Source organism: Pyxicephalus adspersus, chromosome 11 (genome assembly GCF_032062135.1).
Source record: "Pyxicephalus adspersus chromosome 11, UCB_Pads_2.0, whole genome shotgun sequence".
In the NCBI taxonomy this organism is placed as follows: Eukaryota; Metazoa; Chordata; class Amphibia; order Anura; family Pyxicephalidae; genus Pyxicephalus; species Pyxicephalus adspersus.
This window is the reverse complement of record NC_092868.1, coordinates 53,656,661-53,672,447: the sequence shown is the minus strand read 5'-3', so window position 1 is coordinate 53,672,447 and position 15,787 is coordinate 53,656,661. Positions and strand designations below refer to the sequence as shown.

The 15,787-nt window shown below is 40.8% G+C and overlaps 1 protein-coding gene across 3 annotated transcripts; it reads right to left on the bottom strand.

Annotated features, from left to right (window-relative positions):
- Nucleotides 1-3,890: 3,890 nt before the first annotated feature.
- LZIC (leucine zipper and CTNNBIP1 domain containing) lies at nucleotides 3,891-15,777 on the bottom strand. Of its 3 annotated transcripts, none has more exons than XM_072426057.1 (7): nucleotides 15,675-15,777; nucleotides 11,540-11,647; nucleotides 10,678-10,813; nucleotides 7,648-7,746; nucleotides 7,468-7,563; nucleotides 7,300-7,381; nucleotides 3,891-5,613 (listed from the first exon to the last, which is right to left on the bottom strand). In XM_072426057.1, the coding sequence occupies exons 2-7, from the start codon at nucleotides 11,638-11,640 to the stop codon at nucleotides 5,555-5,557; spliced, it is 573 nt and encodes a 190-aa protein (XP_072282158.1). In that variant the 5' UTR covers nucleotides 11,641-11,647; nucleotides 15,675-15,777; the 3' UTR covers nucleotides 3,891-5,554. The 3 variants fall into 3 exon arrangements, with proteins under 3 accessions (XP_072282158.1, XP_072282160.1, XP_072282157.1); XM_072426059.1 differs by lacking the exon at nucleotides 15,675-15,777 and adding an exon at nucleotides 15,582-15,637; XM_072426056.1 differs by lacking the exon at nucleotides 15,675-15,777 and adding an exon at nucleotides 13,598-13,731.
- Between the last annotated feature and the right edge of the window lie 10 nt (nucleotides 15,778-15,787).

Below are 15,787 nucleotides of genomic sequence, written 5' to 3'. Positions count from 1 at the left end.
AACATACAGGGTGCAGGGGTCAGGGGCAAGCAACATACAGAGTACAGGGGTCAGGAGCGAGCAACATACAGAGTGCAGGGATTGAGCCAGCAACATACAGAGTGCAGGGGTAAGGAGCCAGCAACATACAGAGTGCAGGGGTCAGGAGCCAGCAACATACAGAGTGCAGGGGTCAGGAGCCAGCAACATACAGAGTGCAGGGGTCAGAGGAGCCAGCAACATACAGAGTGCAGGGGTCAGGAGCCAGCAACATACAGAGTGCAGGGGTCAGGAGCCAGCAACATACAGAGTGCAGGGGTCAGGAGCAAGCAACATACAGAGTGCAGGGGTCAGGAGCGAGTAACATACAGAGTGCAGGGGTCGGGAGTGAGCAACAAGTGTCAGGAGTATGTAATCTTCATGGTACAGGATTCAGGAATATAAACACTGGTTCAGAGGTTGCAGTGCATTTCACCTATCCAGCAGTATGACTCCACCTCCTGTAGTCCACCTATCCAATCTGTGCTATTTATTTTTTTATTAAATTCTTACTTTTCCAAATATTAAAACATACAAAATAACAATAACATAAACTGCGAAAGGGGGAATATTCAGGGAATACAAAAACAGTACAGTAAACTTTCTGCATACTACAAAGAAGGTCTGTGGCAATGTTGCAATACCGGAAAATAGCATCAAATCAGTGGGATATCTTACAGTCAAGAAAGACAATAGTCAAGGGAACAGACAACCTGTGTAAGAAAAAAAAAAAAAATAAAATAACAGAGCAAATGCTGTAGAAAAAACCGTATCAAACTGAAATGGCCAGGTCCGGGTGGAGCTTAAACTCTGGTGGTCCCTATATTAATCCAACAACCCCATAAAGCATTGAACATAGCTTAGGTACCTCTCAAACTGGCAGTTAGATCTTCCATCATCATAATGTCATTCACCTTGTGGAACCATAGTCCCACTGTTGGGGTGATCTTAGACTTCCAGGACGCTGTAATACAGGAGTTTGCAGCTACAGTTAGATGTTTAAGGTTGGAACCCTGATAGGCTTTAACTAGAATTACATTATGATGTACCAAAAAAAAACCCAGATCCCATGGAATATTGTGGGTGGTGACTTTCTGCATAAGGGCCCTCACCTGCTCCCAGTAGGGGCGCAGTAGTGGGCACGTCCAGAAAATATGGAGCATGGTGCCCTTGGCCTGGTCACATCGCCAACATGTCAGTACCCTCAGGAAAAAAACTATGTAGCCTCTCTGGGGTACTATACCACCTGGATAGGATTTTTAAAATCAGGTCCTGGTATCTGCTACTGACAGAGGACTTATGCACCAGGGTGAGTAACTTAGCGTTCTTCAATGTGTACCTGAGTTCTGTCTCCCAAGCTTGGAGATATGAAGGTGAAAAACTTGTCGGGAGCAGCGTTAAGTTCAGAGTACAAAAAGGAGAGAATGATGATGAGATTCACCACCTGAACTAATCGTTTCAAACATCGTTTTTGGGCGACTATTCCTACATTCCAGCTGTAGTGACCTCCAGAAATCTAATTTGTATTCGCCCGTGTCAGCTATCAACATCTCCATCGATGAATCTTTGCTATTTCTACATCCCCAGCTCATACTGCGCCATCTCCTTGTGCCATGGCAGACAGTTGGCATGGAGAGGGCCCTCTGGTTCAAGAAGCCCAGCACCAACTGTGCTCTCTGCAAGGAGGTTGCCATATAAATGAGGGTTAAAGCCATCACCTGCCTACAGTATCTCCCAATGACAACATATGTGTAAATTCAGTGATTACAGGAATGGATGGAAGGAATTTCCCACCTATGAGGCTAAAACATATTAGGATTTATGGATCGCCAACTAGGTGACTGTATAGGGACTGGAAACACTCCACTGCAACCCATCTGCATTCTAAATGCATTTTCTTATTTTAAGTGTAGGTCTTTTAAAGCTTTAAAAACAATGAAGCAAGCGTGTACAAAACCAACAAATACCCATCTGGCAAGACTGGAAAAAACCGAAGCATCTCACATTTCATATATGACAAACATTTAAACTGTTAGCCCTGCTGGTCACTGTGGATATGATCCGGCAGCTCAATTATTATGACTGTTATTACACCCACTAACAAAATACAGCAGCTGACCCAGCCATGCTTAAAATACACCTTCATTAAAAAAAAAAAAAACTCCATCCGACTCCATGCCAACAGTAACACAATCTTACATATACTCGGGAAGTCCAAGCATCGCTGCCCGGATCCTGACCTAGCAGGCTGGGAGGATCAGTATTTAACCCCTCTTGGCTTAATAGAAATTAGAGACCACGCTTTATTAGTCTTGATTCTGATTCTCCACATTTCAGTCGAACCGTGAAAACAAAGGGTATTCTGTACCTGTAACTATATCATTTTTAAGTTAAAACCCATCTATGCAAAATCTTCTGCCCTCCGTTCCCACTCACTCTGCAAACTTTTGAGTTTTTCTTTCAAAGTATACTCAGCTAGATCTGCCATCCAGGTTCCTTGGCAAAGCAGATTTCTGCACAGCTAATACAAGTTTGCATTTATGTCCTTTAGCTCAGCGGTCGCCAACCAGTGGTCAACAGAAAAATGTGGAATTTTTATGTTTATTAATAATAAAACAAAAATAACATTCTAATAAATTCTTATATTCTAAATGACAGTTTCAGCCTTTATATTGCACTAAATTCACAAACTGTACTAGAGATGGAAAAACAAGGAAGGCGCAGCATGATGTCAGTGTAGTGTTAAGCTGTATAAAGCAAGCGTTGTCTAGCCGTACGCTTCAGTATTGTTTCCACCATTACACCCCGTCACCCCGCTCCGCCAATACCGATTCTCATCCGATTGTTTTATTTTATTTATTTCCCAGATGCTCTTTCAGGAAAGTATGACCTTAACTGTGTATTTTCTTTACTATTATATTTAATGGCATCAAATAGTTTGACTTTGATAACTATTATTCTGTTTGGTATTGGATTCCAATGAAATAAACCCATATTGAGTGAGAAAAAGCAAACAAATATTTTGCATTTCTTTATTAATACCAAAGATAATGCAACTAATGATAATAGTAACAATAGTAATACTTCACATAACCGCAAGCTGATCAATGAATCAGAGCCTCCACAGTCATTGTCAGGCACCATTAGGAAGATCATTATTTAAAAAAAAAATCCTATAAACGGTCTGTGGGATTTAAAATTATGTATTTAGTGGTCCGTGAGGTCGGAAAAGATGGCGAGCGCTGCTTTAGCTGATTTCATTGCCTGCAGGTCCACGCAACTGAACAGTCATTAAGAAAGAGGTCACATCAGGCAGGCAATTACACCCGCAGAATAATAACAAGAAGAGAAAAGTCCAAAAGTTTTGTCACCACTTGATCACATTTTTTCTGTGATAGTAATAGAGCATTTGAGCTCTTAATCAAATATTACCAATCCTTTAGTGTGATGGTTGCATTTGTTTCCTTCATTCAACTTGTAATTCTGCCAACACAATTCCTAACCTACAGTAACAACTGCCCTTCAGTGTAGTGTATCTATAAAGGAGCAGCATTGGCACTCTAACATTATTTGAGATATCAGTTCAGTACACAGGAAGTTACAAATACAAATACTGAATATCTAGCAAGATAACACAACAATATATATATATATAACAATATATATATTCAACCATCACATGCAATACAGAAAATTTAGGGTTTAGATATTCTTTACTAGGAGACTGCGTGACCTCCCTACGTCTATCCTCCTTTATGTAAATCCTACAAATGATGCAGACCACAGATAGCTGACAGGAAAGGATAAGCATGTAATATGGCTGTCACAGTAAAGTCACAGTAAGTGAAACACAAAAAATTAAAACACACGAATCAAAACCCACAATTCTTTATTTCATTAAAAAGAACACATCAGCTACATTATTCACTCTATAACAACTACTAAAAGAAATGTTATATTCTTGTAGTTAGAGTCATAATGGTAATGATTGCTCATCTCCCCCTCCATGGCTTCTAGAAAAAGATAAAAAAGAATGGACGGTCGCACCATTACAATGGGAGGGAGGCTCACAAACCTATGAATACAGCAAAGCTTCAGTCCTTTTACAAGGATAGAACGTCGTACTCTTTATTTCAATACCAAACAATACATAAAAAAACAAAAACACAACGGTTACCTCAAAGTTCCATGATCCATGGACCACAATACAACAGGCCAGAGATAGGGGCCGGCTAACCCTCATTGTATCCTCTTCCAAAAAAAAAAATAAAGAGCCTCTGCCTATACAGAGCAAAGTGACAGTCTGCCAAAAGACCAAAACCCAAGCCCTCACCAAGTTCACTTACATTTACCTTCCTAGCACCCACCCTGCTTTGTTCACCAGAAGTTGGCCCCTTGTAAGCTCTATAAAGCTTACATGGGGTAGTGACACCATCTTTCTCCTTACAAATGCTCCCCCATACCTCTTAGATTGTAAGCTATTTAGGACAGGGTCCTCTCTTCTTCCTGTGTCATTGTTTGTATCTGTCTGTCATTTGCAACCCCTAATGTAAAGCGCTGCCTAATATGTTGCTGCTTTATAAATACAGTAAATAATAATAATATTGTTCAGATTAAGTGGTATAGGAGAGCAGAGAAAGGATAGGGTTGGGCTTTTTAACAGACTTTGCTTCCCCCTAATGCCAAATAACATTATGATTTACATGCTTTCTTCTCAGCGCTGTGTACACTATACTTGTCAGGTCAAATAGAAAAAAGACTGCTATTGCTGGCTTCCATCTGCAAATTATGCTCGGCTTAAGTATTTCTGATTTGCAAACTAAGAATGAGCAGACAGCAAATTTAAGGTAACGAAAAGCCATGATTCCTTATTTACCAATTCCAGGCTACTAGCTCAAAAAATCCGCATGACAGCCAAGCAACCATTATTACCAGTACGGGGTCCAGGAATGGGAATCCTGATAACAATACTGAAATAACAAATTGCCTGTCTTATGATGCCCATTTGTTGGCTTTAACACTTTTCTGACATTCATTTACAATGCGTGTTTTGGATCAGAGGTAACGCTGAAGAGGCAGCCAAGAAATAGACATTCATAGAAAAGGCAGCACCATGCACTCCTTTAAATACAGGCACAGTTTCATTGATAAAGTATAAAAATGCACTATATGAACATATTAGCCTCCAAATGGTATTTCTGCAGCCCAAGTACGTAAATAGAACAAAGATTCTGAATTGTATTTTTGGAAAACAAGACATTTCCCACCTTGCACACTTTTCATACACTAGCTCCTTGGTGCTCACACCTAACATTAACCCTATCTAGTCCTGGTGAATCTGTGAACACCGACCTACACTCACTGTCCAGCCACAGCCAGAAATAATACAGCTCCCTTCAGCAGGGTGGGACGGATGGCCAAAGACCTCTTGGAGTGCTCAGGGACCACAGTTTGACAATCACAGCTCTACAATGGCTTTTGGGCTCAACAAAGCAAAATAATAATAGGAAATGTTTTGTCTGGTGTGTTCATATTTTCACTTCTTCGTGCTTCCCACCTCAAGGCTTGCCAGGGCCAAAACCTTATCTCCCGATCCTGCAAAACAAAATAGAAATGTATATAAAAAGTTACATGCTGAAGTGCTGGAATATTATCTATCTGTGGAGAAAATGCCAGTCACCTGACCAAAGGCTGAAGGTTCAATGAGGTTTGCAAAAGAATAAAATAGAAATCTGTGTTGGCAACTCCTAAACTTCTATCAGAAGTCTCATGAACAAACGTTTATGTTTGGATCATGTGACCAGCAGGCAAAGGCAATTTTTATCCTCCTTTCTATTACCTTTTATTAGCAAAAGTGTTTCAGTTTCATTTAGTTTAGGTTTAATATTCTTGAATATTTAAACCCCAACTAAAGCTGGAAATGAACAATGCCAATTCCCCAAGCAATCATGTTAAGTGTAAATTATAAGTATTACCTTATAAATTCAAAATCCCATCAGGCAGTTGTAGATGTTCCTGGCTTGTGCAGGCCCTCTCACACATTCTAATTTCCTGTTAATAGACTGAGGTCCAACAGCTGCTCACCACCTACTTCCTATGAATACACATCCCACCTCCACATTGGGCCTGATTTATTAAAGTTAGTAAAAGTTAGATTATCAGAGGAGAACCCAGGTGATCCAGTGAACCTGAAATGGATCTGGTCTAGGATTGAAAACATTTGTGAACTATTAGCAAAGAAATCCATTGCGGGTTTGCTGGATCACCCATGTTCTCTTCTTTTGAAGAGGTTTAATAAATCAGGCTCGTACTGTTCACTGTAATACAGGGGACATTTTCAAGGCAAATTAATACGCGCTCAATAAAGCTCATGACCTCAGTTACTAAATCTTTTGCAGCATTCCTTGGTGCACTGTTAGCTAGCTGCAACCCTTTGGATATTGCCATTATGTCTGGGTATATGGGAACCATGTGACCACCTTCTTTCTGCCAATATGCTGTGTTTGGATGCTGAATGTTAGGGTGCCAAATCCTTAGCACTTGCAGCACATTGTATGTGTGGGGTTCCAAGTCCTTCACCCTGTGTAACTCTAACACGGATCTGCAGGACTTCTGCTCTGGACTGTAGGGGAGCATGGCGATAATAAACTTGAGTAGTGGGGAATGAACTATACAGAACTTGTTATAATAAAACAATCAGTTTTATTATTACTATTTCTTATTCTTATCTACCTATAATTATATTTGATTATGATAAATGATAATCATGAAGGTGAAGGTGCAGCAGTTGGTTGCAGGACCCCTTTACTAAGTTTCAAGGTTAATACAAAATATTTGCCAATTTCTGGATGTTGCAGAACAAAATGTCTTAGAATGTTTATATTTATGGCTTTGGTGTTTTCCTAGCCTACATGAAAATCTTTGCACTCACTGCCAGTTATCTGGAGTCCCTGAGCCATTCTGATTTCCATCTGCTGTGTAATGTGAAATGCGAGTCTGTCTTGGCATGTTGCATGGGAGAAGTCCCACAAGTCACATGATTAACAGGGTCATAAAACATTGGACTGATGATGGAAGCACACAGAACCCAGTCCTTATTTATCGCACCCAGGTTCCTGGTTCTTTGGACATGTTGGGACATCAATGCTGACAAGCAACACTAAAGAACACGGCAGTCTACACTGTAAGTAAGACAAAAGCTTCCTTCACAACGGCTTATTACCACTAAACCACTCTGCTGTTTGACAACTGTAGGTACACAGAATCGGCAGTATGACTTACCTAAACCTTCCGAGACCTTCTGAAACTGGCTGAGTGCAGCACCGGCATTCTCTGCAAGGAAAGCCTCCTCCTCTGGTGTCAACTAAAATACACAAATACATTTTTCACACTTTACCAACCATAAAAAAAAATAATAAAGAAACTAAAAATGAATCTTATTCGTATAACCTTCTCTCCAAGTTTTCTCAGAGCTGTCAGGATCTCTCCCTTCTGTTGCGTATAAAGGTCTCTTCCGAGTTTTCCAACCATTAAATCCCGACCCATCTAGAAAACAGACATGAAGTATAGAAGACTTGTCTTGATTGGTCTAAGTCTTTTGACATCTGGCAGAGGTGGAGGAGGTCTTACCTCTCCTAACCGTGTCCTGAGCTGTCCTGGCTGCTTTTTGGCAAACATGCGGATGACCTCTGGAGTCTTGAAGGCCTGGCTGATTGCGGCTTGTATAGCCTGTGGGATGAAAGAGTTTGATGTGATCAGGACAGGGCTTTTTTTTAAAATAATTTAATGCCCACATAAAGCCAAATTAATTGAACACAACTAATTCAAAGAAATTATGAATTGTAAATTAGAAGTGTTAACTTTGCAACTTTGTAAACATTGTGTAGCGATGGCCTATACATTAGCTCTCCACCTAAACATAAGACCTAAAGGGGACTTTTTCTCCAAGTTTAAGTAAGCTGCTATCGCTGAACTCATTCCTAAGAATCGTAATTGCCAGGATATAATGGAAGGTATTATGTTCACCAGTTTGCTTCCAAACACTTTTTAGTGTTCTCCCCAGCCCCTTTTAGCTTGGTGCACCACTCGGCACTTTGCAGTAACCACCCAGCTGTTTTTGGGTGGTTACTGAACATTTGAGCCATAATACAGGGGCTGCCACCCACCTACATCTTCTTCCCACCCAGCTTGTGTATACCTGATTGCCATCAGAATTTGTAAAGAAAGCGATCATTACACTCTAATGTTTATAGAACAGTAAAGTTTTAATGCAGTGTGACCCAGTTCCATACTGGCCACCATTTCTGCCATGCTTTACCGAATTGTAGAGGGCAACATGTAAGCAGGAGTTTAGGATTAGGCATTTAAGGATAAAACATGTAATTAAATGGAATTAGTTAATCTAAGAGTACAATGATCATTTTCTTCTTATGCTATGTACATGTCAGATGCTTCTTGACTGATGTGACCGAGTTTGTCTCGGGGGAGAATCTAAAATGTGTACAGCGGTTGCCCCAAGTCGTTCATGGATCTATCCTGACAGATCCATGAGTGACTGACCGCGATACAAGTGAAGTGAGAAGAGCACAGCTGGGCGTCACTTAATGGCTTCCTCCCCCCTATCCTTAGAACAGAACTAAGCTGTATGTGCATGAAAGATTGTTTCCAGCGACTGGAAATGGATTGTGCGTATGCAGCCTAAGAGCATATTTAGGACAGCAGACTCTAATGTCATCTGCACCCAAGAAGCCTACCGTGGCATCTGTGAATGAGCTTTCAGAGCAGTGAACTTTTACATTTTTATGTGTAACTGTCTATCATTTGCAACCCCTATTTATGTACAGCACTGCATTATATGTTGGCGCTATATAAATCCTGTTTATTATTAATAATCATTTTTTTTTTATGCCATCAGAATTTGCCATGCTCAGTTTTGAGTTTTGTAAAAATAAAATCTATAATTATTGAGAAATCATTAAAAAAGAACTCCTTCCACAGATATTATTATATAATGTAAACCTCTCTATTGATATGACTGCTCCATCTATCAGACAGAAAAAGGCAGCAATAAAACAGTCCATTATCAGACTGGATCAGAGTTCTGTTTTAACAGAAAATCCACTCAAAATACATTTTTTCATTTTGGGGTAGAGAGACAAGTACTAATCTCCCAAAAGGATTGTAAAACTATCCAAGACCCCTTTGTAGAAATCTGTCTCAGACCCCTTTGTAGAAATGTGACAAGACAAACTATCACCATTACCAGTTTGGTTCACCATATGCAGAAGGTAGGAATACCCCATTATAGCATACGCTAGAGGAGCTCCCAAAGAACTTTATAAAGGATTAAAGTGGCTAAAACAGGGTAACCTCCAATAGCGTCCAAAAAAGCAGGAAAGGTACAGTATGGGATTGGGTCCTACCACACTTCACCCAAAGCCTGTTATAGATGAGGCTGGTCTTTATGAACATTAGACAACAACTTCATTGAAAAGTTTGTACAGCACCCCACTGAGATAATTACACTTCCTGTTGTGAGAATGGTTGAATCATGCAGACATCTGACCACCCTCTAATGTACGTGGTGTTTTAGTCTCCTAGCAGTGAATATGAATAGTAAGTGTGGCACGGTTTAATGGCTAACTAATTGCATTACATTTTACAAGCTCTCTGCACACAGAAGCTCCTTTATAATGTGTCCTGATGGCTTGTAGGAAACTAGTTGAGCGTTAAATAGTGTCTAACAATTCTTGATGTGCTTGGCTTGACCTGATACAAAAAAAAGGGTCTATTTTTGACCCTTTTGTTAGGGAATATTTTTTTAATAACAATAATGTCACTGTTGCATCAAAATTGTGCATGATGGTCGGATATCTTACCAAAGGCAACAGATAGTAACACCCCTTCTATCCGAAAGTGTCTGTACCTCAACGTTCAGTAGCAGCACACTCCCACACTGGTCCTACAGGTGAATGTTAATCAGTGGAGAGTAATCCCTAAAAAACAGCAGCCAATGGGAGCACTGTTTGACATTTACAAACAACTTACCTCTTCCATTGTTATTATTAGTTATTGTAAATAGCGGGGAGCGCTCCCATTGGCTGCTGGGTGTTAGGAACACCGTCTGCTGATTAACATTAACCCATAAGTGGCACAAAGAAGTGACACTCAGTCAGGCTAGTCAATGGGTGCACAGTGGTTATGTTATATTAGTGGTTAAGGGTGGCAAGGGTCAGACTTCTATGAATGGGAACCCTTTTGTATGATGGTGTCACTCCTGGAGGTTGGCCTCCCCCAGTATGTATATTGCTCACTTGCTCGGAATGGGGGTGAAAAGAACCTCAGACCCCCGAGTACAAAGGGAAACTGATCATGTGAAAAAAGATTCTCATATGTTAGGAAAACAGGGTTAGGTTTTCTGTACTAACTGAAGGTAGTGATGGTCTGTGCAAAGGGCGTTGCAAATGGTCAAGTTGTGATGAAATGAAAGCGTGGACTAGGAATGGCAAAGCTGCTCTTAGGGTAAAAGTAGAGATCTTACAACATCAAATAATTGATCGCTGATCCCTTTCCCCTTCCAATAATGCATCCAACCTTCACACATAGTCAGAGCGGAGGTCATAGATCTTTGCTCCCTACAATGGCATGGCAGATTCTTACCAGTTGCATTCCACTCAGCTCATCTACCAGAGTCATATTCCCAGACATAATCTTCTGCAGAGAGTCATTAAATTCACTTAGTTGCTCCAAAGTCTCTTTCTTGGTTTCCTCATACTCGTCAGTGTCCAACTCTTCTCTGCAAGACAGCAAAGATCACCTTAATGCCACAGGATCATGTTTATGTTAAAGCTAAGCTTTATCAATCCAGAACCCTAAAGTTTAAAGCACATATAAATCTCCAACAGAGTGACAAATATTTTGCTAAAAATAAAGGATAAAAATACGTTATTTAAAAACATTTTAATTTTTTTATCCTGCTGATCATTTCTCAGATCATTTATTCTCCTCACATCATTTCTTAGTGTGGGTTTGCCGATGGTGAAAAATGTGTGATGGGTTGACAACATAAAAGCATAATTGGGGGAAAGTGGGGGGGGGGGGGCAGGAACAAGGAGTTATTACCCCATAATGGGAAGTGCCTGCACAAAGACAGGTATAGAAGGATCACAAAGTCATAATTTATTAAAAGCTGCAAAAGTAAAAAATGACTTGAACCTGTTATAGTTCATATGAGATGTTAGTGATTGTGTTTCATTCTACGTCAGGCTGGGAGTGGAGTTTGGGTATTTGAGGGTATCAGCCCAACAAGATGCTTTGTTGACAGCTATGCTCAGCCAGTTGTGCCAACAGATCCTCACACTGGGGTGTATCCTTTTTGCAGTCAAACTTACTGGGATCCAGTAAGCAGTGGCTGCTTTAGTTTTAATATGTTTGTTTCTAGAAACATCTTTTATTTGCCAGATTTTGCTCATTATGACCTGTATGTAGGTATCTTTAGATTCAAATGTTGTGTCTGCCTCACCTGCACTCCTCCAGGTCTTGGAGCTGCTGCATTAAACGATCAAGCTGTTCCTCCAGGTTCTGCCGGAGTTTACTGGTCTCCGTCGTACCCCTTGATGCCATGTTCAGGCTGAGAAACAGAAACATTAATGAGATATTTACTATAGTCTGTGCCTGCTACATTGCTACATCTAGGGCTCTCACTCCCATATATATATATGGGATATATGGTATATATATATATGGTATTCCATACACTGCAATCATAGAATATAGAATAACTAACCCTGTAACACACACTATTGTTTTAGGTATGAAAAAGAAAACTAAAAAACAAAAACATACACAAAGAAAACACTGGTAAGAAATCCACTGTACATTTTTATAGAAAGAGAGGGAAATTGTTCCACTGGTGACACTTGTCCTGCTGACAACTGTGCAAGACTTCGCTCTTTCAATCTGTTGTCTTAGGTAAAGCTCCCTTAACAAACAGGGATAGGAATTCTAATCATATTTATAAATTTACCTACCTGTCTTCTCCTATCTTCTTAAACCCTCACTACTCACCCACCAATCCATATCCCCCCTCCTATTGTGTGATACTTCCCCTTAGATTGTAAGCTCTTCGGGTCAAGGTCCCCTCCTCCTCCTGTGTCACTGTCTGTATCTGTCTGTTATTTGCAACCCCTATTTAATGTACAGCGTTGCGTAAAATGATGCTACTATATAATTACCATTTATTATTATTAATAATAATAATAATAATAATAATGTAATAAGCTATCCAATTAAAAACATTTTATTGACGTGATTTGTAATAGAGTTGTTTTAAAATCCTAAATATAACCAACCAATATCATTACCCTTAGACAGGACCACTTTACAATCCCATAAATAAAGTTATTTACATCAATCTAGGTAAAGTTTTCTAGTGCAGCATAAGGAAGTCACTGCAAAATGGCCAGGAACATACGACAACAGCAGCTCTAACATTCTGTGTGTAGATCCAGAATAAATGTAAATTCAGGTAAATAAGCTCAAACATAAATGGCACAACATATAACCAACCTTGTCAACCAAAAGCCAAGGCAGTGTTCCCCCCAGCCCCTTTTACCTGGGCACACCACCTTGCTGTTTTTAGAGGGTTACTAAAGAATTTTGTCACAATACAGGGGGTGCCACCCACCTACAGCTTCTTCCCACCTGGCTTAAAACAATTTCTGGTGGTAAACACTTCAAGACACACCTTTAATTTTCCCTGAATAAATCTCAGCCTATAACTCAGGCCTCACCCAAGATCAACAACCAATATGACCTTTAGAATCCTCAGTCATCAGAAGTCTTCTAAGACAGTCAACATATCCGGAATCCTTTATAAGGACTGGCTTATATTATCACATGGTGTCTGATAAACCCAGGAACATCAGACACTGAATTCAAAGCAACATCTGAATTTCTTACTGTATGAGTTGTATTGCTACACACATTTTTGTTTGCTGTCCAATTCATATACTGTGTTCAACCCAGATTTTGTTTAAAGCTGTAGGTGGGTGGCAGCCCCTGTATTGTGACCCAACTACTTATTAACCCCCCAAAAACAGCCGGATGGTTACTGAAAAGTGCAGGGCCGTAGAGAACACTGATATAACAAAGGGATCAGCTTTATAATGCAAAGGTGGCCCTGTGTTGCATATATTTGCTAGATTATTTGTTAGATCTAGCAAGTGTATAGCATTCCTCAATGCCATTCATCAATCTATATTGGCAAATAGAGAACAACTGAGAGGGGACAACCACCTTCTATGGGGTGCCACTCATTTGTTCTCCACCCTCTTCTATCCATAGAACAGAACAGTGCTGTGTGTACAGCACTCATTTGTTCCCGTTACTGGAAATGATTACGGTTCCCGAAACAGAAATCTGATGACTGTACAAGGCTCTACTCTTTATAATCAGTATGAAGAATAATTAATTTGTACTAGTTTAACATAATGCTTCTGCATCAGCCTTTATATTAGTAAGCATGATGGTATTCCTAACACAGATTCCCAAAGATAAGTAATTAGAGAGGGAAACTTACATGGTTAAAGATAGTCCCCGGGTTGAGGACATACGGACGCCTCCTAAATAGGAACAGGGCTTCCCTGCCCACTCGTGTGAAGAACAAAGGCTTGAAGAGGGGAGGGGTTGGTTTGCATGAATTGCAGAAGAAATCTTTTGCTAAACACAGCTGGGGTTGTGGGTAAATTTAGGGGCTGAGCTGATCTATAACATCTTGTAACGCTTTATTGACAAACTCTGCAGTTGTTTCTTTTTGCATATCAAAGCACAGGTTACTCCAGAAGTTAATGAATGTCTAGGCTCCATAAACATTTTTTTTTTTGCTTTGGTTGTGATTAACAGTGAGGATTTAATACAGTAACTGACACCACACTGCCTAATATGTTGAGACAAACATCTGTCCTAGTTGCATTTAATAAAATACCATACCTGTTCCGACTTACATACAAATTCAACTTAAGAACAAACTTTCCCTACCTTGTATGTAACCCGGGGACTACCTGTATTTGTTTACTTTGATTACCAAGCTTTGCTCTGACCTTCTGCTCCTTGTTTAGCATCTCAGTAATATTTTACCAATCTATAGAGAAATGACATTCCTAGTATCTCCAGTATGTGGTTTCTTTTAATCCCTACAACACCTGGAAGGGGTACAAGCTGTACAAAACTAGCAGTGCTCAACCCAGGAGTTTTTTTTAACCGGGTGGGAAGAAATTTTAGGCGGGTAACAGACCTTGTATTGTGACCCAACTTATCAGTAACTACCCAAAAACAGCCGGGTGGTTAATGAAAAGTGCCGGGTGGTGCGCCCAGCTAAATGGGGCTGGGGAGAACACTGACTAGATTGTTATATTTTCATCTGTCTTAAGCTGCGTACACACTTCCAATTTTTATTGTTGGTAAACGAACGATCCTGCACGATATCTGCGAACGATCGTATGGCACCGATCCTGTACCTACAGATAACGACACGATCGTTCAAAGATATTGTACACACGATAGATGCGATCTTTTGAACGATACAGGAAGTGACGTGCACCACAGGAAGTGAGAGAACGCTTGTTCACCGCGCATGCTCAGACCATGGATGATCACTGAACGACCGTACACACGATAGATGGTCAACGATCGTTGTCCAATCCGATCCGCTGGTCCGGTCGTTCATTTCCAGCGACTATCCTCGTTCGTCGGCGTCGTTGGTTACTTTTTTTACGAACGATTTTTGGCCAATCGGTCGTTCGTTCATTTCCAACGATAAAAATTGGAAGTGAGTACGCAGCTTTAGATACCACTGCTAGGGGGAGGGGAGGGGTGATGAATAGTTGTTGCTGTAGAAGGCCTTCAGTATGGACATGTGACAGATCATGGAAATTGAATTTAACACCATGGATTATTACAGCTGCTGATGTGAAAGTAATGGTTCTAGCAATATGTCCAGTATTGGAAATTTATAACACGCCACATCACTGCAGTGGGAAGGTTTTTTTTTTTTTTTATCAAGAACTGCAAATACAGGTCTGTAGCTTGCTGCACTCTAGGTGGTGACAGGGTCTCTTTAAAGGGTTTATGCATCCATTGCAAGGTAAAGGGAAAGCAAAGCATAGATACCTTAGGGATCTGTGTATATAGGTGTCACCTCCACATTCTGCACAGATTCCAAGGACAGAGCCCTCCTATAGGGATACATTGGGGATCTGTGTATATAGGGGTCATCTCCACATTCTGCACAGATCCCTGGGACAGAGCCTTTCCAAAAGTAATACATTGGGGATTAGTGTATATAGGTGTCACCCATTGTACAGACACCATGTGCAGGGCCCCAGTCCTCAGGGAGGCACTTTTGGGCTGTGTGCAATGTGGAGGTGTCACCCACTGCAGGGCTCTCCTATGGTGTATTTGTGTCCCCATTGTGTACAGATCCCTAACATTATATCCAGGGGCTTTGTCCATCCTAGGGGTGTATGGATGCCCCCCTCTATTGTACATGGCTCTCATATCCTTACTTGCTCAGTGTATTGTGGAACCCTCTGACCCCTTCAACCCCCCGGAGGATTCCCAGGTTCCGCACACCCAGCAGCCACGTTGCTCCACCCTACCTGAGTCCGGAGCGGCTTCACTTGGAAGACAGACTTCCTGCTGACGTCACGACCAATAGGCGCACAGGAGGCGTGTCTCATCCAATCAGGACGTCCCTGTCACGCAGTGCGTG

Excerpts from the sequence above, each read along its gene's own strand:
- LZIC (XM_072426056.1), bottom strand. The coding sequence starts at position 13,629 with ATGTCCTCAACCCGGGGACTATCTTTAACCAT. Across the intron at positions 7,382-7,467 it reads TGAGAAAACTTGGAGAGAAG|TTGACACCAGAGGAGGAGGC; the intron begins GTTATACGAATA and ends TGTGTATTTTAG. Across the intron at positions 5,614-7,299 it reads GAAGGTCTCGGAAGGTTTAG|GATCGGGAGATAAGGTTTTG; the intron begins GTAAGTCATACT and ends TTTGTTTTGCAG.